Source organism: Astyanax mexicanus, chromosome 9 (genome assembly GCF_023375975.1).
Source record: "Astyanax mexicanus isolate ESR-SI-001 chromosome 9, AstMex3_surface, whole genome shotgun sequence".
Lineage (NCBI taxonomy): Eukaryota > Metazoa > Chordata > Actinopteri > Characiformes > Acestrorhamphidae > Astyanax > Astyanax mexicanus.
The window spans coordinates 29,776,325-29,800,288 of NC_064416.1; the positions used below are offsets into that span (position 1 = coordinate 29,776,325).

At 42.2% G+C, this 23,964-nt stretch overlaps 1 protein-coding gene across 1 annotated transcript in view; it reads left to right on the top strand.

Annotated features, from left to right (window-relative positions):
- Positions 1-23,964, top strand: part of bcl9l (bcl9 like) — a 53,805-nt gene that overhangs the window by 26,512 nt on the left and 3,329 nt on the right. The window contains exons 2-8 of the mRNA XM_007259536.4: positions 6,698-6,767; positions 7,529-7,907; positions 11,992-12,114; positions 16,989-17,169; positions 18,215-18,299; positions 19,275-21,702; positions 23,389-23,631. Of these exons, the coding sequence (XP_007259598.3) occupies positions 7,610-7,907; positions 11,992-12,114; positions 16,989-17,169; positions 18,215-18,299; positions 19,275-21,702; positions 23,389-23,631 (3,358 nt within the window). The 5' untranslated portion in view covers positions 6,698-6,767; positions 7,529-7,609. The remainder of the gene's footprint in view (positions 1-6,697; positions 6,768-7,528; positions 7,908-11,991; positions 12,115-16,988; positions 17,170-18,214; positions 18,300-19,274; positions 21,703-23,388; positions 23,632-23,964) is intronic.

Below are 23,964 nucleotides of genomic sequence, written 5' to 3' on the forward strand. Positions count from 1 at the left end.
TTCTCACATTAACATTAGAAGTGAAGCTTTAGGCTTTCATTTTTGTATTATATAGCTCGAAGAGTGGCATTAAACCTAGCACACATCTGGCATTATTAGGTAGAGTATCAACTAGGGGTGTGCCATATCTTATCATACGCAATAATATCACCAACATTTTTGAATATCGTGAACAATATTATACCCTAAAATATGGTGCCATATCACCGACCCCTAATTATCACATCAGGTTACTACTTTTTTGCTGTTTTTAGCAAAAGAAAAAATCACACTTTTCTCATTTCCCATTATATATCTACTAGAGACAGATTATATCTGTCCAGTATTGTTTATTTTACTTTAATCCTGGATATATGGAGATATATGGAGTGCATTACTAGTATCAAGACATTTTGGATCACTGACTTCTGTTATAATCTGATTAAATTCTTGTATTTTTTAATATCCCAGATGGGAGTGTGCCATATCATATAGTATGCAATAATAAAGTTAATTTTTTATTTTGTTGCAGTAGTATATTTTCGATTTTTTTTTTATTCAGTGTTTTGTCATATCGCCAAGAATATCGTTATTGCAGAAATACCATAAAATATTGTGATATTATTTTAGGGCCATATTACCCACCCCTAGTATCAACAAGTAAATGTTAATCTGCTTCAGTCATATCATGTTGGCAATACTTTATGATGTAAAAGTATAAAACATATCCTGGTTTGTTTAACACTCTTTGTGTACAAAAAGTACAAAAGTACAAAAAGTGTTTTTTTGTTCAACAATATATATTGAGATATTAACAATGCAGGAACTGTTATGTCACTGTTTCGCATCAGTGATGTGCACCAACTGAGAGCTGAGTCAGCGATTTAGAGTCAGCTCGAGGAAAATCGCAAAACAACAATAATCTGCTGTTGTATCTGCCTTTTAAAAGATAAATAAGATTGTTTTTCTGGGATTAAAAGCGTGATTTCAGCTGTAACTGGAAACATCTGTGCAAAACTGTGCTGAACTAAGGTGCACAGCTTTTCACAGGCTGTCAGCTGTTGCACCCAGCAATGTGAAAATCATGCATTAGGTAACCTTGTGTTTACGCCCGCTCCCCTCCTTCTCACACTTCTTAGGCAGCAGCAGCCTGTCACTCACACAGAGACAGAGACAGCGTTGTTCACTCAGAAAATCACAACACTGTGTTTACTTCTTATGTCAAGAATCAAAACATTGCATCGTGATGTTTTTTATTTTAATTGCCTTAGATGACATTGCACGTCCTGTGATGTGAATATTGCATATTAGCACATTGCAATGACTGTGTTTTACAGATATATCGTGCAGCCCTAGTATTGGGCACTCCGGGATTAATGACACCGGTTGTTAAGCAGGGAAGAATATAAATTGAGTGACTGATTCAGTGGGTCGAAACCTTGAAAACCTAGAATCTACAAATCAACAATCTTTACTGATTTGCTTTTCAAGTTCGCAAACAATCTCCACTTTCGCTCGGCTACTCCAACTCTATTAGATCAGCTGCAGCCCAGCAACACTGACAAGGTTAAACTGCAGGAGTCACAGAGCATAATGTTCTGGAAACAAACAACCGGGCCTGCCAGACCCAGCCTGTCCCGGCCTCACAGTCTGAGAGAGAGAGAGAGAGAGAGAGAGAGAGTCAGCTTGTGTACACTACTCCTCTATCTCTTTAGGTCTCTCTCTCTTTCTCTCCATGTCTCTGTCTATCTCTCTCGTCCTCTATCCGCCACTCTCCACATTTTCAGTGGCGCCGTCCACAAATGCAGTTTGTTAACTCGAGGCCAGTGTCATAAAGCCTTGACTGTGTGTGTGTGTGTGTGTGCACATATGATTGCATGACTTTGTGTGTGTGTGTGTGTGTGTGTGTGTGTGTGTGTGTGTGTGTGTGTGTGTGATTGTAGAAGCAGGCCCTGAATCCCCCTCTCGACTCTCCGTCAGGACAGAAGAGTTATAAATATATCTCAGCCAACCAAAAATACACAGCTCCCAGTGTATATAGGTGAGGATCTCTCCCAAACCTCAATACTGTACTCTAGAAAGTGTGTGTGTGTGTGTGTGTTGTGCGTGTGTTTGTGTGTACACTATGGATGTAAGTAGGCCTGGCACGATAACTTTTTTTTTTGTCTAATATATCAGTACCAGACATAATTGCAATATTATTGTCATTTTAAGGAATATTTTATTACACTGATGCTATTATATGTGTAATATGGTACAATTATATCGTAATTACTCACTACTTTTAAAGAGCAATAACTAATTCATATTGAGATAAATAATTAAGAAAAATATTGAGAATATGAATATAACATGTTTTTGAAAGAAGCTACTGCAACATTCATGTTCAGACAGAGACTGTATGTTTGTAAATTTTACAGAAGTAGATGATGTAGTTATGACGGGTGAATTTGATAAAAACTGTTTTCCTAAAATTTCATTTTAAAAATCAATATATCACCTTGTGCAAAGTTTTGCAATATATCACAAATTATTAAATCATAGACCAACATACTCGACCCTGATCAACAATACGGTAGGGCTGCAACTAATAACTATTGTTGTAGTCGACTAATCTGCCGATTATTTGATTAATTGATTAGTCGATTAGTCACAATTATTTTTTGTCATGTTTTACTTGTACTTCCTACTGGTGAGGACAGCTAAACATTTAGGCCACAAGACCCATTTTACAGTACATTTTGATAGTTTGACTCTCCTATATTAAACAAAAAATTACAAAGTATATCATATAAAAAGCATTCACGTAGGCTAGATGTTATTTTCAGGAGATAACGTTGAGTGAATAACAGTCTAGGCTCCTCACTCATGGCACCACTGATAATGAAACGTCTCTCATCAAGAGGTACACTACCCAATTATGTGGGAGACCCTGCTGGTCAGTCTCCTGATCTGGTGTCTCCTCGCAGGTCGCTGCGTCTGAGATGAACAGTGTGGGATTAAAAGTGTCCAGAGGTCGATATTCCGTCCAGAGCGGGACAGGATCCGCTTCCTCCTGGAGTTAATGAGTGATGAAGAGCTGCAGCGGGAAAACAAAGCGCAGTGTGTGTGTGTGTGTGTGTGTGTGTGTGTGTGTGTTAGTTAATGACTAATTACTGCCGTGATCACCATCACAGACAAGGTGATGGCTCTCCCCTGTGATGGAGAAGACTGATAGAGAGGATGAGTCGAGAGAGTTGCAGTGTGTGAGAGGGTGTGTGTGTGTGCGTAGGTCTGTCACAATTCTCGTGTTTTCAATTTATCATACAATATATGGACATGACCACATTATTTTAGCTGAACTCAATATTACCCATTATCTTTGCTTAGCCAGATGAGCAGGTTAATATGGTAACATTCTAAATATATATTGTGTGTGTGTGTGTGTGTGATATGTGTGAAAAACAGAACATGTGTGAGAGTGTAAAGGTGAGTGGCTGAAAGATGCAGGTCTGTAAGTCTGTGAGTTTGTGTGTGAGTGTGTGTGGTAGGTGAGAAAGAGAGAGGTGTGTGTGTGTGTGTGGTGGGTGGGGGTGTTTTGAGGTCATGTCCCTGAAACGGCGGTCGGATGGAAATCTGTGTGGGACCCAGTCGACGTCACCAGCAGTAGCCTTTGTTCTTACTGGAAGATGCGTGTCTGTGTCTGTGAGTGTGAATGTATGTGTTTTGTTCTCTTCAAAGGCTGGTAGTAATATGTCCAGACTCTTCTGCTTGTGTGTGTGAATGCGAGTATTGTAGGTAGGTGTGTGTGTGTGTGTGTTTGTGTTTGTTTTGGTGTGTGTGCGTGTGTGTGTGTATGTGTTGTGTAACAGGTGTGGAGGCCATCATGTTGAGACCTGCACACAAGCAAGCAGAAATGTTCTGGGCACTCGTCTTCCACCCAGTTAATACACTCAACACACACACACACACACACACACACACACAAATAAGAAGTAGGTGTGCACTTAGTGCCAGCATTTACTGTGAACCTCTACATCACTCTACATCTCTCTACCTCATTCTACCTCCCCCTACCTCAATTTACCCTCTCCCTACCTCAGTCTACTCCCTCTCAACCTCCCTCCACATCGCTGTACATCTTTCTACCTCATTCTGCCTCCCCCTACCTCACTCTACTCCCTCTCAATCTGCCTCCACATCGCTGTACATCTCTCTACCTCACTCTACCTCCCCCTACCTCACTCTACTCCCTCTCAACCTCCCTCCACATCGCTGTACATCTCTGTACCTCATTCTACCTCCCCCTACCTCACTCTACTCCCTCTCAATCTGCCTCTACATCGCTGTACATCTCACTACCTCATTCTACCTTTCCTACTCTCACTCTACTCCTACTCAACCTCACTCTACCTCCATCCACATCACTAAATCTCTATACCTCATTATACCTCTCCCTACCTCACTTTTCTCTCACTCTACCTCCCACTACCTCACTCCTTCCTCACTCTACTCCTACTCAACCTCACTCTACCTACATCCACATCACTTCATCTCTCTACCTCATTCTACCTCCCTCTACCTCACTTTTTCCTCACTCTACGTCTTCTCAACCTCACTCTACCTCCATCCACATCACTGTACATCTCTCTACCTCTTTCTACCTCCGTCTCTCTACCTCATTCTACCTCCCCCTACCTCAGTGTTTCCTCACTCTACTTCTTCTCAACCTCACTCTACCTCCATCCACATCACTGTACATCTCTCTACCTCATTCTACCGCTGACTCTCTACCTCATTCTACCTCAGCCTGCCTCACTTTACTCTCACTCTACCTCCCCCTACCTCGCTCTATTCTCACTCAGCCTCATTCTACCTCCCTCCGTATCTTTCTACCTCACTCTAGCTCCTTCCACATCGCTAGAGATCTCTCTACCTCACTCTACCCCTCTCCACATCGTTCTACTTCTCTTCTCATTCTACCTCCCCCCACCTCACTCTACACTCACTCTACTTTCATTATACCTCCCTTTATATTGTTCTGCCTCTTTCTACCTCATTCTAACTCTCTCTAAAGCGCTCAACATCTCTCCTCATTCTACCTCCCCCTACCTCACTCTGCCTTTACAATATGTCTCTCTACATCTCCCTACATCTCCCACCTCATTGTACCTCCTCTACCTCACTCTACCCTCACTCTGCGTCACTGTCCTCTCGCTCTACTCTCACTCTACCTCCCCCTACCTCACTCAAGCCTAACACTACATTCACACTTACTCTTTACATTGCTCTGCATCTCTTTACCTCATTCTAACTCCTCTTACCTTAGTGTACCCGCTCTCTACATTTACGCTACCTTATTTTCCTCACCCTACCTTGCTTTACTATAATAATGTTGTGAGGTCTGATAGTGGTTGCAGATGGATTAAATCAGTGGGTGGTGCTGCAGTAGAGGTGTGCAGGCAGGTTGTGGACGTGGGCGTGTAAACCGGACGGTCACAGGGGGCGGGGCAGGTGCAGGGGGCGGGGTGTCTGGGCACTAGAGGGGTATTGTTGGTAGAATGAGAGCAGTGCTGTGAGACTGAGCTTTCTCCATTCACACTCCAGAAACTTAATCCTGCGTCAGCACTGTACACTCACACACACCCACACACACCCACACACACACACACACACACACACACACACACTCTCACAGTCCCATTGGCCCTGGCAGCTGTAGTGAAAGCACACAGAGTAAAGAGGTGTGTGTGTGTGTGTGTGTGTGTCGGTTGGCTCTCCTGGGTCTGCATTAACTGTCGGAATGTGGTCAGTTTATTTGTTGGCCAGACTATCTCTCTCCCTCTCCCTATCTCTCTCTCTCCCTCTCTCTCTCTATTCTTTGCTGACTGGCTGCCTAAAATACACACTGCTCCCAAAAATATAAACCATTCCGAACTGGGAATTTATACCATATACAGCATGATATAGTCTGCTGTTTCATAATACAGTTTAAAATGAAGGAAGAGAGAGAGAGAGAGAGAGAGAGAGAGAGAGAGAGAGAGTGAAAGAGACAGTGAAAGACACAGTGAAAGAGAGAGAGCAAAAGACAAAGAGAGAGAAAAAGAGACACAGAAGCGGAGAAACAGAGAGAGAAAGAGCTAGAGAGAGACAGCGAGAGAGATAGAAAGACAGAAAAAGAGAGAGATTTAAGGAGAGACACAGAAAAAGAGAGACAGATGAATATAGACAGAGCGAAAGTAAGAGGAAGCAGGCTATTTTTCTATTTTGACTGATTGTCATAATTGTTGTTTTCATTTTATTGTATTTTTTGCTGTAACTGTTATTGTTGTAATGTTTTGGCAGTACTGTTATCATGGCAATAAAGCTACTGGATCTTGAATCTTTAGAGAGAGAGAGAGAGACCTGAGGAATGTGTGGTAATTTTGTGGTTTTCAGACTGTGTGCAGTGGGAGGGGCTTGTAATAGGGGGAAACTTATTTCTGAGCAGCAGAGTCTCCGCCCCCAACAGAAACTTGCTTTTCCGGGCATTTTTTTCTTAAAGGGCTACACACACGTCACTTCTCCTCAGCTCTGCTTCTCAGTCTTTTTTTATCTGACTTTACTTCTTGCTTTGACCTATTCAATGAGGATGGTACATTTGCATCATGTTAGCTTCTATAGTAAGTGTATAAAATGAGTGTATGTGTGTGTGAGTGTAATTTGACCTAATTTTCCTCTGTGTGTGTGTGCGTTACAGATCAGTGTGTGCACAGTGAGGAGCTCTGATGTGGGAATGCCCCAGTGTCTGAGGTTGGCATCACAGTGAGGTGAGTAGGTGAACTTTCCTTCCTCTGTTGGAGATTCACCAACATGCCAGTGATACAACAGGCTGTGATTGGCTGTTCTATTTTGTTTTAGATGAGTGGTAGGAAGTAGGAGTGGGCAGTATGGAGAAAACATAAAGTTGTTCATTGTCAAAGCATATTAATTCATCAATGAAGTTAATAGATGGAATGTAATGACTCTTTATATGTGTGAATGTGATGATGATGATGATGATGATGATATATTAAAATGAAAGGATGAGTTTATTGGGGAGAACTGTACAATCGATAGGAGGCTCTAGCCTGGATACAGGATGTGATTGGGGGCATACAGGTTTCGTATGGCATCCTTCAAAATACATTTACCCACAGATTTTGTCGCTGGGCCTGTAGATCCTGTACATCACTCGTAGCTTGCTGAAGCTTCTGTGCCAGCTGCTCCTTTAATTTCTCAACCAAGCAGACCAATGAAATGTTAAAATTTGGAGGAGACATGCTTGTGAATCTCTTGCTGTGTGTGGGTGAGCATTATCCTGCTGAAAAATGGCAGTTGGAAGCCCTACCATCAGAAGCAACACGTGATCACAGGATGTCACACTTGCACATATTGCTGAGCTGTTAGTGTCCCTCGTATCACTACAAGAGGAGACCGACTGGCATTGATGCTCCCTAGATAATCACACCAGCAGTTGGGACAGTGTGTCCCTCCACTGCAAAGTAATTAGGTACTTTTTTGTACTAACTCTCTTTCTTTCACTTCACAGTGCAGGACTCACTGACAGACAGACAGACACAACTGCTGTACCTACACCCCCTCAGATTCCCCTACGTCCTCAGCCAATCAAATGCACACTGAAAATAAACTCACCAGTCATGGAAAGCAATCACAGATCCCCAGCGTAAACCACCAGCAGCAGCAAGGAACTGCCGGCAACCTGGGGTCAAAGGGCAGCGGCAACCATGCAGTCAAAGCCAATCAGATCTCTCCGGGAAACCCGGGCATGAAGAGCGTGGGCCAATCAGGGGGCAGCGCTGGCGTGGGCGGCATGATGAAGACCAAGGCCAAGCGAGAGAGGAGCATCTCTATGGATGCAGCGGACCAGCGAGACTCACTCACACCAGTACTGGAACCGGACAATAAAGGTACATGCACACACACACACACACACACACACACACTGTTATCTGTGTATCTGTCAGTAGCTGTGAAGCTGAAAGGCCGTTCTGCAGTAATTCCCCTTCAACCGGAAAAGATTTAAACAGAAAGATGAAACTGCCTGTTTTTAGAAACCTCATGACCTTTGGGTGAGTGTGTGTGTGAGTGTGTGAGTGGCAGCCACTATCAGACCTTGCTCTGACTTCCATAATTTACCTGGCCTTACCATGAGCATACTGACCAGTTCCACCTCAATCACAAGATAACACCTCACAGTTTATACAGGTAAAGGTGTTCCCAAGCTGAGGCATCACTTCATGATACCTCATCAATTAACATACTGCTGTCTCACGATTTTTACCATATAGCATATTCTATAAAAAAAACAAACAAAAAAAATATATATGTATATATATAACAGTTCTACGTTATCATGTGGTTGAATAGAGTTGAATGGAGTAATGGTGAAAGTTTGGTCGATAATGAGGGGGCGTGTTCGAGACAGGATTTAGTACAGAGTGGGTAGAGGACAGGAAGGGAGACTGACATACTGCAACTACTTCCTGTATATTTGTGACACACACACACACACACATGCACAAGTGTATACATTAATACACACATACACACAAATTTACACACTCCTGCTTGCTTGCATGCTTGCTTAATTTGAATAGTGTGTGTGTATGTGTGTGTGTGTGTTGTCCTCATGCCTGTGGGTGTGCTTTTCTTCTCTCTCCGGTGTAGGCGGCTCTACAATTGCTCTGTGTGTGTGTGTGTGTGTGTGCGCGAATGTTTTCATTTGTTTGTTTCATTGTGCTATTCTTGTTTTATTTGCATTCGCCTGGTGCTCTGTTTAGCATGCATGTGTTTGTGCCCGTAAGTGTGTGTGTGTGTGTGTGTGTGTGTGTGTGTGTGTGTGTGTGTGTGAGAGAAGGAGAGTGAGAGTGAAATCAGTGGGAAATGACTGGCAATAATGTAATTTTGTGAAACTGATTCATCTTCCTGTAATAGCACTGAAGCTCCTATTGTGCATCCAAACACACACACACAGACGCACACACACACTCACGGACACATACGTTCATATACGGTCTGTTATTGTTTGGTTGTGCAATAGAAAGAGAGGTAGGTGAGGATGAGGGAGATGAGAGAGAGGAGAGAATGAAGAAGAGAGAGAGAGAGAGTGCTCTCTATTGTATGCTGTGTTCTCACAGCAGGTAATAATAGTGTCTCAAATCCAGCTTCCATTCACCAAAACTGATTGGCTGGTAGGCTGTTCACACTATCTTCTTAATGTGATCTCTCTCTGAAAGTGACTGTACCTAAGAGTGCACATCACAATGTCTTTCACAACTAAAGCCCCCACAGGTCTAGCTCCCCTTCTGGCTGGTTGCAGTATGACGTGTAGCTCCGCCCATCCCCATATGTTTTAATAATAAAACAGCCCCGCCCCTTTTTCCATCTCATTTTTCTTTACTAGACTGTCTTTTTTTACTGTGTCCACCTCAGTCTACCTTGCTCTGCCTCCAGAGTCCCACCAATGTCTCCCTTTCTCCTCTCTCTTCCTCTCTTTTTCTCTCTCGCATGGTAGCCCCCTCTCGCTTTCCCTCCTTTTTCTCTCGCCATATTTCTCTCTCTCTGTCTCTCTTTCTCTCTCTCACCCTCTCTCTCTCTCTCTCTGTAGAAAAACAAACAGAAACACATTCAAATGAAATGCAAGTCACCCTGCCACTTCAAACCACTCTACCCCCACACCTGGACAGCACCAGTGATTAAAGCCTGTTTTTCTGTGTGTATGTGAGTGTGAGGGAGTGTGTGTGTGTGTGTGTGAGAGAGAGAGAGAGAGAGAGAGAGAAAGAGAGAGAGCTGACTCACTCGTTTACGTAAACTGATGTCTGCTGGGAACAAAAGAGGATGCAGAAAAGGTCAGCTCTTTATCTCTGCTCACTGCCGACACCACACGCTAACCTCTCTTGCCCTCCCTTTCTCTCTCTTTCTCTCTCTCTCACTGTCTTTCTCTCTCACTGTCTCTCTCTCTCACCCTTACTCTCTCTCTCTCTGTCTTTCTCTCACTATCTTTCTCTTACTCTCTCTCTCTCTCTCTCTCTCTTTCTCTCTGGTATTGTGTCTGGTATTCAAGGTTGAGAGATGTTGAGATGTTGTTCTGGTAATGCTGTCTCTCTTACTGGCTCCCACCAGTCTGGAGAATCTTCCCACTCCAGTATCATACTGGTTACACCCCTCAGGGTCATATTTTCACAAGAGCAAGGCCAGTTCCCTGTTTATTCATATTGAGAGTTATTAATACAGTAATGTGTTTAGTTTGTGATTAATGCTGTATATATTGGAGTGTAAAAGAATATCAGTTCATGGACGTGGCAAAAGTCATGAGGCAGCAGGATGTAAAAAGAACATGAACTACATCAGGGAATGACACACCTGTATAAGTTGTAAGGTGTATAAGTTGTAAGGTGTTATCTTGTGAGAGCGGTTGAACTCTGGCCAGCATGCTCATGTCAAGGCCAGGTGAATTCTGGGAGTTGGGGTGAAGTGTGGATGCATGGGATGGGACGTTCCTGTCCATAAGACTACTCCTACCTGAACAGTTGACTGTTAATGTGTCTTTACATTTTGTTTTAGAGGATAAGGTAGGGTGGGGATCCTATATAGGACATCCTATATTGACAGACTGCCCTTATCTGTGCACAAGACTGTCTCTACCTATCCATGAGACTGCCCTTACCTGTGCACAAGACTGCCCCTACCTGTGCATAAGACTACCTTTTTCCTGTGCACAAGGCTGCCCTTACCTGTGCACAAGACTGTCTCTACCTGTGCACAAGACTGCCCCTATCTGTGCAAAAGACTGCCCCTACCTGTGCTTAAAACTGTCTCTACCTATTTATGAGATTTTGACTACCTGTGCAAAAGAATGCCCCATATTCACAGCCCTGTCTGTGCATGAGACTGCCCCTGGCTGTGCACGAGACTGCCCCTGGCTGTGCACGAGACTGCCCCTAGCTGTGCACGAGACTGCCCCTACCTGTGCAAAAGACTGTGACTACCTGTGCACAAGACTGTTTCTCCCTGTGCACAATACTGTCTCTACTTAGGCACAAGTATGTTTCTACCTGTCCTCCACAATACTGTCTCCAGCTGGACACAAGACTTCCTTCACCTGATTCCACAAGAGTGTCTCTAACTGTCCCTCATGATATTGTGACTACCTGTGCAAAAGACTGTCTCTACTTGTGCAAAAGACTGTCTCCCCCTGTCCACAAGACTGTGACTACCTAATAAAAAACTGTGACTAATTGTGCACAAGACAGTCTCTCCCTGTCCATAAGACTGCCTTCCTGTGCACAAGACTGTGTCTACCTGTGCACAAGACTGTCTCTATCTGTCCACAAGACTGTTTCTCCCTCTGCGCAAGACTCTCTTTAACTATCCACAAGTCTGTTTCTACTTGTCCTCCACAATACTGTCTCTAGCTGGACACAAAACGATCCTGCACAAGGCTGTCCCTACCTGTACACAAGACTTCCTTCACCTGATTCCACAACAGTGTCTCTCCCTGTTCTTTATAAGAATGTCTCTAGTTGCTCTTTATAAGACTGTCTCTACTTGTCCACAAGACTGTCCTGTCTCTTCCTTTTCTTTATTAGACTGTCTCTTCCTGTTCTTTATAAGACTGTCTCTACTTGTCCACTAGACTGTCTTTACCTGTGCACTAGACGTGTTTCTACTTGTCCACAAGGCCGCAGAGCGTGATTGTCTGAGTGTCTGAATTGAATTTGAATAAATGGAAGCATGATCTGCTAGACGCACTTTGAGGATGTCCCCTTGCTGGATTAGATGTCGGGATTGGACAGTATGAATACTCAGTCTGTCCACACACACAGTCTGTTGTATAAACACAGTGCCTGAACAGGTACTGCGACAGTATAGCAGCATGACACCTTCATACTGTTGCTTTCTGTTTCAGACTTCCTGAGATGGAGTGTGTGTGTGTGTGTGTTATTAAACCAAGTTTGTCTTTGTGTGTGTGTTGCCGGTTTTGTCCAACAGAGGGCGTGATGCGCAGTAAGCGGCGCTGTGTTCTAGAGAAGAAGCAGCCCTACAGTGGGGATGAGTGGTGCTCAGGGGCAGAGAGTGAGGAAGAGGAGGAGAAACCCCCCACCGCTACACACAGTAAGTACACACACACACACACAAACACATTCTTCTAACCAATCACTGTTAATACAGTACATGTCCACATGTTTGGTAATACTCATTGTACTGAATGCATTCAGCCACTGTAGGTTGCCCCCATTGTTGACACAGATGTGCAAATGCACATATGCAGCTTGTGTAGTTCCTGTGCATCTCACAATACAATATTTCGCCCACCCTTTACAGATGATATTGCAACACTGTGCGATACAGTTCTTTAGGATACTTCTTGGCATCCGTTTAGCTTATTTATTTGATTAGTGCCACCACATGGAGTAGTGAAGCTGTAACTTTAATAAATCAAATTGGGGGGGGCGGGGGATAAGTCTTAAGCTCTGATTGGATGGATTAGTTTCTCAGGGGGACATCTGTGAAAAATATTTCACACTTCTACTCAGTGATAAAACACTTTCATCCGGGCTGCAATTGAAAAATGAGTTTTTAGGCTTTCTCGGTCACGTGACATCACGTTCATTTCCACTCACTGTTGTGTTTACGTGGATCTCCAAGGAAACCCACGCTAAAAGTGTAATTACTGTGCGTGGCAGCGGACAAATAGCTATACAACACATTAGGTCATTCAGTCTGTAATTATCTCAGAGGAAGTCTTAAAAAAAACACATGTATGGTCATTCCGGACAGAAATAAAACCACAGGGGACCCCCCCATAAAAAAGAAAATTACCCCAGGACCCCCTGAGAAACAAATCCTGTCTACATAGGGCTTTAGGGAGTTCAGAGCACCTATGTTTCAATAAAAATATCAATATTTCATGGCACATATCAATACAGTACCTTACGATCGAAGCTGTATGATATATTGGAATATTGATATTTTCTCCCACCTCAATAGGGAATTATTGCCAATTGAATAGAACTATATAGAGCAGATACACAAACATGAAGCTATTGTCTCCATGCCTAATACCAGGCATACCAGGCTGTGGAGCAGTGGAACTAACTGTGTTCTCTGGAATGATGGAGTTCCATCCAATACTTTCGGAAATAATGATTGGGATGAGTAAGGGAGTTGAGAATAAGGTGGGGTTCTATATCATCACCCAACATCATGACCTTATGAATGCTCTTTTGGCTAAATGCAATCAAATCCTCACTACAATGTTCCAAAATCTAGTAGAACAAAATCATAAACTCTTTTTAATAACCTTGGTTTCAAACGATGAATGAGCAGGTGTCCCAATACTTTTGTCCAATCAGTATCTCTACTAGCCTTACTAACACCAAAGCGTGGTTTGGTTAAGCAAATGCTTGTGGTTTGACATTTTTTTATACACGTATTTTGAGGAACTAAGCATAATATAAATGTAAATAGACACTCATTACTGTTCTAACAGGTATTTGTATATTTATATGCAAACCTGTACAACAGCTCCCGGAGGGCACCAGAAAACCCACATTAGGATATTGTAGGAGATATAGTGCTCCTACACACCGCACACCGTGCCGCGTCCAATTCAGAGCAGATCATAAATATTTATACAGATATGAGCAATATTTGATGAGCTACTATACAGAAGTTGTGTGTAATGCATGTGTAATGCAACCTGCCAGACGTCTCAGCATGGAGTTGTAGAGGTTCCTAATGGAGCATGTGGAAGCAGGACTCGTCACGAACTACACACCAAGTTTCATTCCTGCCTGTTCGTTCCTTCTGGGTGCAACTATTTTTTTGCATTTAGTGTAATAATGAGGTAACAATAGTGCTGAACGATATGGCAAAAGTTGATATTACTATATGCTTTTTAATTTCGCTTGATACAATATAAATCAGTATAAGCTACCATCTGTGATGTATGCCATCAATAACTGGCTTTGGCAGGCTATGTAATGAACATCAGTCAATAACAGATGCTGTAAATATTATATATCTTGTACAACCCCATGCCAAGTTTTCATAGTTTGATGAAACTTTATTAATCTAAAAAATCCAAAGATGTTGTTATTTTCAGGAAATTCTACGCTACTCAAATATGTCTTCATTTTTTTGCACATTTTTTTTTTTTACATAAATATTTGTATATTGGGGTGTAATACTAAATTGTACCACCCCGCTTAAAATTAAGATGCAAATATTTCGATTTTAATCTATATTTTGTTCAAAATTTTTATTATACGTTTAAATAAAATAAAAAAGTCAACCCTGAGTTTTTTTTAATGCATTTGATGCAATTAATGCAATCTGGTTGGGGACTTTTATTAAGGAGACTAAAATATCAGATTAGCCACATTCAGAGTCGTTATAGGTTTCCTGACAATGTGGCCACAGTCTATCCCCTCATGCAAGAGCAGCCTTCTATCTGTTTGAATGGAGAGAAACCAAAATACCCCTGAAATCGGCTATTAATTCAGCTCAGAAGTACAGTTAGCAACATCAAAGGTTTCATTCACCATCTGAAGATCATATTTTACATCACTGATCAAATCTGACAAATTTATTAACAGTTTGTAACGTTTGAATCAAAAATGCGAACATAAAACCAGATTATTCGGCTTATTATGGCTGCTGCGCTTGCGCACATCTCCTCATCTGACTCTCCTCTGGTTTCTGCACAAGCCACCAGCTGATTGGCTCTTTTTGTTGAAGGGTGGGACTATCCATAAATTGGATTGGATGCCAAGATTAGCATCATGAAAAGTCATTTTCATACAGAGGTCAGATTAAAATAACATTATTATTGTCCTCTGTTATTACATTCTTGTTTCTGTTTTCCATGTAACTGGCTTTAATATTATCATAACAACATTAATCCTATATTTTTGTATTAATCATTTGAATAATTGAAATAATAAATGCAAATAAAATAGTTTTAATGAGGCTTTTAAATAGCAGCATTCATTATGGATCATTACAGATACTTTACTGTAATGTTTGTGCCCTCAAACAATATATTAAATTATAGTTTATTTCAACATTTGCCTTATAGATATATACATATATGCGTGTGTGTGTGTGTCTGTGTGTGGGGGCAGAGGTACCAGTTCCTCAGTAATGACTTGTGTACAGTAAACCGTGTGACCGGAGGCTGTGCGTTCTGATTGGCTGCAGGTGGAGAGACACGTACACAGACATGTATTATCATCATCAGTCTGAATGAGTAATCACAGGCGGGTTCTGATTGATGCCGTGTGTCACGCTGGTAAATTAGTGGATAATGCAGAGAAACGGAGGTCTATTGAACGCTCCTCGCCGTGTTTCTGTACCAGACTCCCTCTCTCAGCTCCAGTTCAGTCCGGTCTCTCTCTCAGACATGCTCTCTGGCCTTCAAACACTTCATACAGAGCTCTGATTTACATCTCCGCATACATCATCACATCATCACACAAAGGCCAGGATCACAGCTCACAGTCACATGACCACAGCCTCCGCCAGAGGAAGCATTCTGCAGGATTTATCTCCATCTAGTGGCCGAGTTTTAGACTTGCGCAGATATTATTATTATTTTTTTTTTTTTTTTTTTTTTGAGTAATATGCAATATTTTTCTGTATCTACAGGGTTCGTACGGTCATGAAAAACCTGGAAAAGTCATGGAATTAAAAAAAAAAGAAAGCAATTTCCAGGCCTGAAAAACTTTTGGGAAAGTCATAGAAATGTCCTCTACAAATCTTTGTTTCAGTTTGTCGATAAAGAAAGTCTATTTTGAGCCAACAAATACGTCAGCTCAGAGTTAATTCAGTAATGTAACCCTGCACAATGGAGCTCTCAGAATCTGACACACATTTTATTATTAACCCTCCTGTTATGTTTATTTTTCAGAAGCAGCAAGGGTGTTCTTGGGTCATTTTGACCTGGTGCTTGTTTAACTATCCAAAAGATGAAACCAAAAAATTCCTAACAAGCAGTGTGTGTATTTCATTACCAACTCCATTACTGATTATTCTATCAATATTTAGTGCAATGGTATTCCTTACCTCTTACAGGTAATTAGGATAATTCACAAAATAAAAAAAATACATGTTCAAACTTTTTAATGTTTTACTACTTTATTACTTTTGAAAGACAAAACTATAAAACACAATAGTTTTACATAACATTGAAACATAACATTGCAATTTGTTGTTTAAGTTTTAGTTTTTGCACGGGGTGGTTGCAAAGATGTGAGATGAACTGTATTCATATTATATGTTGATTACACTAATTAAGGTAAGCATAAGAAGTTTCATACTGGAAAAAAATACTTTTAACTGTTATTCCTAGTTCTTCAAACTTTAAAATGGGCCAATTTGACCCAGAACATAACAGGAGGCTTAAACATTGCGTGTCAACATTTTAATCTGACAGATTTTAGACCTACTATATTATATCACTTTTAAATATAGGTTTAGTTGTTGTTTGCTTTTATTGTCCATGTCTGCACTGATGTTTTAAAAATCATATGGTCATGAAAATTTGCCTTGAAGGCATGGAAAAGTCATGGGCAAATAATGGAAATGGTTTTGGTAAAATGTGTATGAACCCTGATCTGCATATTCATAAGAAATTCATTAGCTTCTTCTGAGAAAGCATAATTATTACATTGTCTTATTATTGACTAATAACTATGTAATGTAATAGATTCAACAAAACGATCATCAGTGTATAGTTTCTTCTGCATGATGTCATCATAAATAGTTTAAAATACAAATCAGCTTTTTTTTTAGGAAATAAATACAATAATGCAATACTATATTCTAGCTAGAGGGGTATAAAATAAATGATGGAGAAGTTGTTTTGGTCGTATTAGTTTTAATACTTTACTACTTTGGTAAAATCTGCAGTAGTTTAAAATCTGAATTGGTCATATTATTTAACTCTCTCTCTCTCTCTCTCTCTCTCTCTCTCTCTCTCTCAGGAGAGCGAGTGATGTCCTGTCCGGGTCAGTCTCTCTCTGGTCCGTCTGCGGTGGGCTCGGTCGGAGAGCAGGGCGGGGCTGGGGGTATGGGGTGTGGTCTCGGTCCAGGGCTGCGTCCCGATCTGACCTCTCACCCCCCTCAGCAAGTAGTGTACGTCTTCACCACCAGTCTGGCCAACAGGTGAGTGATTTCTCTTATGTGAACTTTAGCTGCAGATAAAGGTTTGTGTGCCGTTGGTGTGCTAAGAGTGCTGACTTTGATATGGACTTGATAGAACACAGTGGATCAACACCAGCAGATGACATGTCTCTCCAAACCATCACTGATCATCAGTAAATTTTACATTTCATTTGGAAATCAAGGGATCAGAGACTGGAGGAAGAGTGGAGAGACACACAGTCCGAGCTGCTTGAGTTCTAGTGTGAAGTTTCACATCACAATCAGTGATGGTTTGGAGAAACGTGTCATCTGCTGGTGTTGATCCACTGTGTTTTATTATCAAGTCTAGAGTCAGTGCAGTGTTTTCTAAGAAAATCTTACAGCAGCACTTCATGCTTCCCTCTGCTGATAACTTTTATAGAGATGCAGATTTCCTTTTCCAGCAGGATTTGGCACACTGCCAAATGTACCAATGGTTTTTATATAATATCCAAATTTTCTGAGATACTGATTTTTGGGTTTTCATTGGCTGTAAGCCATAATCATCAACAATAAAAGAAATAAACTCTTAAAATAGATCACTCTGTGTGTAATACATCTATATAATATATGAATTTTACATTTTGAACTGAATTACTGAAATAAACTAACTTTTAAATGATATTCAAATATTGAGATTTAATTTTTTTGTGACCAATTACATATGCTTAAACATTATGCTGGTTATAATTGTTGTTTTTTGTGTTTAAGTAGAATTGTACTTTAAGTATTTGTACCTCGCTGTGTGATTTACACACCACACGGCAATTCTCCTCACAATTTTTATTTTTTATTTTATTGTTGTAAATTAAATATCTACCAGAAACACAATATATCTGCCCCATATTTTTGTACTGCATTTTACAGTATTTAATTTTGTGCAATGTATATCACAGAAAAAATATGTATAAAATACATACATTTTTTTTTTAAGATTGTTCACCCCTACTTTATATCAGTGTGAATAAAATGGTTAAGTACGTACGTGTATATGATATGTAACATATGTGTGTTTATCATCCCACAGTGCTGCAGAGGCAGTGATGCACGGTCATACAGACTCCATCCTCCTGTTTCACCAGCAAAATGTTCCTCGCACCAAACTGGACCAGGTATGCACACAGACTCTCCAACAGCAGATATTTAACACAAACCCAAGGACTTATGATTGGAGACACAAATGTTTAAATAACTTAAACTCCAGTTTCTAGCTAAATCCAGCATAATGTAATCAGGGAAACTCCTCGCTTCCTGTAAGGTGGTCTGACTCCATCTAAAACTGGTCTGTTCTCGGCCAGAGAGGGAAACTTCAGCACCCTGGAGAGCATCTGGCAGTATCTCCCCACCCACCCACCTCACGGAACACAACATTTAGTACCATTGTTCTGTTTAAACATAGTAAACACTAGTGAGTGTCTTATATTTAAGACCTCATAAATAAAGCCACTGTTTGGCGAAAGCCTTTTATCTCCAAAAGGGTAACTTTAGAGGAGATGGAAATAACGTAATAACTTAACTTTCCATTAAAGTAAATTGTATAGCATTGTATTACAAGCCATTTTGGAGCCTTTCTATTGGTCCATTCATCATGAAATTAAATTGAAGTCTGAAGTGTTACTGTCTCTTTCAAAAGTGTCTCAGACCCAGCTCTCTGTGAAGCTGCCTTTATTTCATATTTCAAAAATGGAGATACAAGGTTTTTGCGGGACAGTGACGTTAAGTCGGGTTCTGTATGTCCTTCTGAAAGAGGAAGGAAGAAGAAAGCTTTTGTATTTATCTTCACATGTTTATGCAGGTGTGGAGGAGCGTGGGAGGCTGCATTTGTTTAAATCTATTTATGTCGTTTAACAAATGCTTTGTTCCCTTTTTTATTTCTGAAAAGTTTAGAAGAATTCAAGTGAAAAATGCTGTGTTTTTCTGTAGTGCTGTGTTTTGTAATGTGTTTTTGTAGAAGCTCTAGGGCAAAAATATATCCTGTAATTTTTGGGTGGTGCTGAAAATGAGCTAAAACAGACATTCAGAACATTTACAAAATGTTGTTTTGGAGTTGGAAGTAATTTTTATTTTTTTTTCTTGTTTCTTTTCAGTGCACTGCTGTTGGGAAGCTTCCCAGCCTATCAGAGCAGCTCAGCTCTAGTAGCACCCCTCCCATGGGCACGCCCAAATCCCAAAGCGGTACACCTCGGCCGGCCTCTGGCGGTGGAGTTGTTGGGGGGCACCTGGCGAGCGGAGGTACGCCCTCGTCCACGGTTCATCCGGAAAGCGAAAGTTCCCAGACGCATCCTGTCGGGACTCCCAGTCACAATAACGGTGCAGCATCCCATCCGTCTGGACCGGGAAGCTCGGGCCCGCCTCCTTCAGGGGCTCCAGGCTGTGGAATGGTAGATGGATCGGGCCCCATCAATCACCCAGGCGCAGGGGTCTCGCCAACGGTCAGTCCAAACATGCTGTCTGCCCACCTTCAGGGTGAGCACGATCAGCCTGGAGGCCCAATGAACACTGACGGACTATCTAAAGAGCAACTGGAGCACCGCGAACGTTCCCTGCAGACGCTGCGGGACATAGAGCGGCTGCTCCTGCGCAGTGGTGCAGGCGGTGCTGGTGGCCATGGAGACCCTGGAGGTCCCAACAGTAACCCGAACAACAGCTCCAACGTTAACAATAACAATAATACTGATGGAGGTAGAATTCTGGAGGATGGCGAGAACCCTGGGGGAGGTGCTGGCAACAACAGTGGCCTGCCCCCTGGTATGCCCCCTGGCATGCCCCCTGGTATGCCCCCTGGTATGGGTGGAATGAAGAAGTACGAGGAACCTCTGCAGTCTATTATCTCGCAAACGCAGAACCTTGGCGGGCCTGGAATTGACGACACCATGATGGGTCCACACCACGGCATGCCCCCTCATCACCACCTGTCTTCGCCCTCAGGACTGGACATGGGTCCAATGCTGGGTCCTGACGGGCTAACTCCAGAGCAGATGGCCTGGAGGAAGCTGCAGGAGGAGTACTATCAAGAAAAGCGTCGTCAGCAGGAGATACCGCCTCAACACTTCCGCATGATGTCTGAAATGGGCATGCCTGGGGCGCCGCACCTCATGATGAGGGGTCCTCCACCTCCATACCACAGCAAACCTGGAGACCAGCAGTGGGGACCAGGGCCTATGATGGGCGCAGGGATGGGAGGGAATCTGAGGATGATGGACATGCATCAAGAGGGGCCTCGGGGTCCCAGGTTTCTTGGGCAGATGCAGCGAGGCCCCCCGGGTGGTGGTGGGTACCCCGGAAGCCCTGGTGGAGTTTTACCCATGGAAGGGTTAGGACCTCAAAGACCTCCCAGACCAGGAATGGGCTGGCTGGATGACATACCCCCAAATATGGGTGGAGGTGGTCCATTTCATGGGTGCTACCCCCCTGGAGGGCCTGGCGGACCACCTCAGCACATGCAGGGTGATCTGGATCGACCCTTGACGCGAGAGGAGATGTTTCGGATCATGGAGAAACGACAGCTGCAAGGGCTCCGGAGGCTAGAACTGGAACAGTTGTCCAGGCAGCAGCAGCAGGGTGGACTCGGAGGGCCAGGCTTTCCTAATCCTGGCATAGGAGGAGGCCCACCATCTCGAGGTGACCCAATGGACTTTCCCAGTTCCCGAGCCATGATGAGTCCTCCCATTGGTGGTGCAGGTGGGGGCGGTGGCCCTTTAATGAGAGATATTGTTGACTCTCCTTTAGGGGGAAACCTAAATATAAACATGGGCATGAACATGAACCTGCAGCAGCAGCAAATGTTGGTCCAGAAACTGCGAGGAGGACCCGGGGCAGAGATGCTGACCCCCGAGGACATCTCCCGCATCAGGGCTGCACAGAACGGCCGGGTCGTAGCTAACAAAGGAATGATTCCTGGCCCAGATGGACCTCTACAGTTCCCAAATCATGGCCCCTTTCCAGGTGGGCAAGGGGACGGACCTTACCTACAGCAGTCAGGCCCAGAGATGTTTGGACCTGACCAGCAAGGTCCTCAAGGACCCCAAATTAGCGGCACTTCCAGGCTTAGCCATATGCCCATGAATACGGGGCCGAGGGGTGCCGACATGGGTTCACGGCATCCATCAGATCTTTCCATTAACATCAACCCGATCGGCTCCCCCGCCATGCCCCCGCCACACCAGCTTAAGTCGCCCTCCCTCAGCCAGGAACCGTCACCACTCATGCCCTCCCCTTCTGCCCCAGGCCTGAAGTCCCCCAGCCAGCTACCCCCCACCGGTCCACCGCACCCTCCTTTACCAGCAGCTTCCGGGGCAGGAACACCATCTACCACGTCGATGAAGTCCCCGCAGGTCATGGGTTCGTCTCTGGGACTCCGCTCGCCGTCCGGCTCCCCTGGGCACCTCAAATCTCCAGCCATGCCTGTTGCCTCTCCAGGTTGGACTGCCTCTCCCAAGACAGCCCTGCCCAGCCCTGGGGGTCCACCCAGCAGTAAAGGGGTGGGGAATGGAGGCAGCAGTTCCACTGAGACAGGTAAGGAATGTCTAATGCAGAACATCATCACATGTTCTGAATGTTTTTTATTCCTATTACTATTGATGTCAGTTATTTGTAGCTTTTATTTTATTGTAGGTTTTTGTTGGGGGGTGCTGGCCTCTTTCTCATGCATTTACATAATAAAAGTTGACTTATGGCCTTCTGATGGTTGGCAAGAGAGAGAGCTGAATATCTGTCATCCTAATGTTAACTGTACATATTTGAGAATGTGTGGAGGTTTTGTCAGACACTAGAGGGCGTAGTCTGGGTAGGCTTTCCATAAGTCACCTTTTGTATAATAGTATTTGTTTTTGTTTTTGTAGTATTTGAATTTGTTTACACATTTATACATCCCATTCTAGGATGGATGTACCAAAGTTGAGACTGTGCTGTAAAAGTGTATGTTTAAATATCAGGATAGCAGTGATGATAAACTGTACTTTTACATTATTTATTTAAAATATATATATTTTAACCGGGTGATTTTATAGTCAGTATTAGCTATATTACTGAATTGAGGTTTTTTCTCTATATTACGACAGTGACAGAGATAAGCTTCTTATTTTTTATTTGAACAGGCTTCTGTTATATCTGGTTAGTTTTGCATTCATTAACAAAGTGAGAAAAGTTATATTCAGCCCTCTCAGATGTCTTAACCGAAAAGAAGACATGTTGACCCATGTGTCACATACACTGTACATTTTTTTACAGTGCTCTGACCTTCACTTTAAGTCAAAGTGCCTAAGTGACAAATACTGAACACCCTGAGACAGTGTGTGAATGTGTGTTTGTTCATCTGATCTTATTTATAGACTGTAGGAGTTCTGGGTTAGTTCAAGAGATAAATTAGCTCTTTTCTGTTCCAACCATTTACCTTTCATATGCTTAAATTAATGTTTTACATTATATATAATTAGTTCTGACCTTCTAGAACACAATGTTACATCAGGATTTTAAACTTAAAATATTTAGGCATGTTCCCACAATAAGAAACAAACATGAATGAGCTGCTCACTGAATTTATCTGAAGAAATTTAAAATTTGGTATCAATTGGGTTAATCAGATTTCTAGGTCATAATTTAGTCTTATAAATCGGAGTATGCTGTTTACATGACCACTTGAATATTCAGATATCCACAGAAATCTGATTATGAAAAGACTGATGGGTAACACTTTACAATAAGGGTACATTAGTTAACAGTACTTACTACAGAAATTCTCCCAAAAAAATTAATTAGCAACAGTTCATTACAATTACATTACAATAATTATTACTACATGTTTTAACTAATGTCTCAATTTATTTTTATTTAAAACATTCATAATCATTAAAATTTAGGAATGTCAATTAATAGTTAGTTTAAAACATTAATTAACAATCTTTCTTTATTACTGTGGTAAGTTACTGTTAATTGTGACCCTTATTGTAAAGTGTTACTGACTAATGTGTGCATGTCAGCACCCTCAGTGATAAGTAAGTAATAAATAAATAAGTGATCCATAATGGGAGTTCTGTAATTTTAATGAGGTCTAAAAGATAAAAAAAATTCCTTGTATTACCAGTATAATGTACCAAAAGTCCAAAATTATTGAAACTGTTTTTTTAACTAGCCATTTAATTACAAGTAGTTCCCTTTTCACAGTTTTCTGAAAGTTTTCTAATCCTGACTTTTCTTCTTCAGGAATGTCCCTGCCTCCCAGGAGCTCCACCTCCACTCCCAGCAGTCAGCCTCCCGGCATGCCTTTCACCTCGTCCCCCGACGCTCCACCCTCTCAGAACCCTCTGTCCCTCATAATGTCCCAGATGTCCAAGTACGCGATGCCCACGTCCACCCCCCTCTACCACGATGCCATCAAGACAATCGCCACATCTGATGACGAGATGACACCCGATCGGCCCCTCCTTCCTGGAGGCAACATGCCAGGTGCAGTCCAATGAAATAACTGCATGTAGATTATATTACATTTCAGATACACTGTATGTTTGAAAAAATTGGGGCTCCTGCTTTTTGATTTGCTTTAGTCAAAAACGACTAACATATTCTCAGTTTTTTTCTTGAGCCCACTGGTTCTTTGGCCTGCAGTGGCAGGATTTTGTGGCAGAAAATTTCATTTAGTGTAGGTTCTTATGTTGCACATTGTCAAGTTTTTCCATTGTGACGATGCTTTTTAACATCCCTATATATTATGCAATTAAGTGAATAGTCTAAATTAGTAGATTTTTTATAGATTTTTGTCCAAATTCATTTCATAATTAT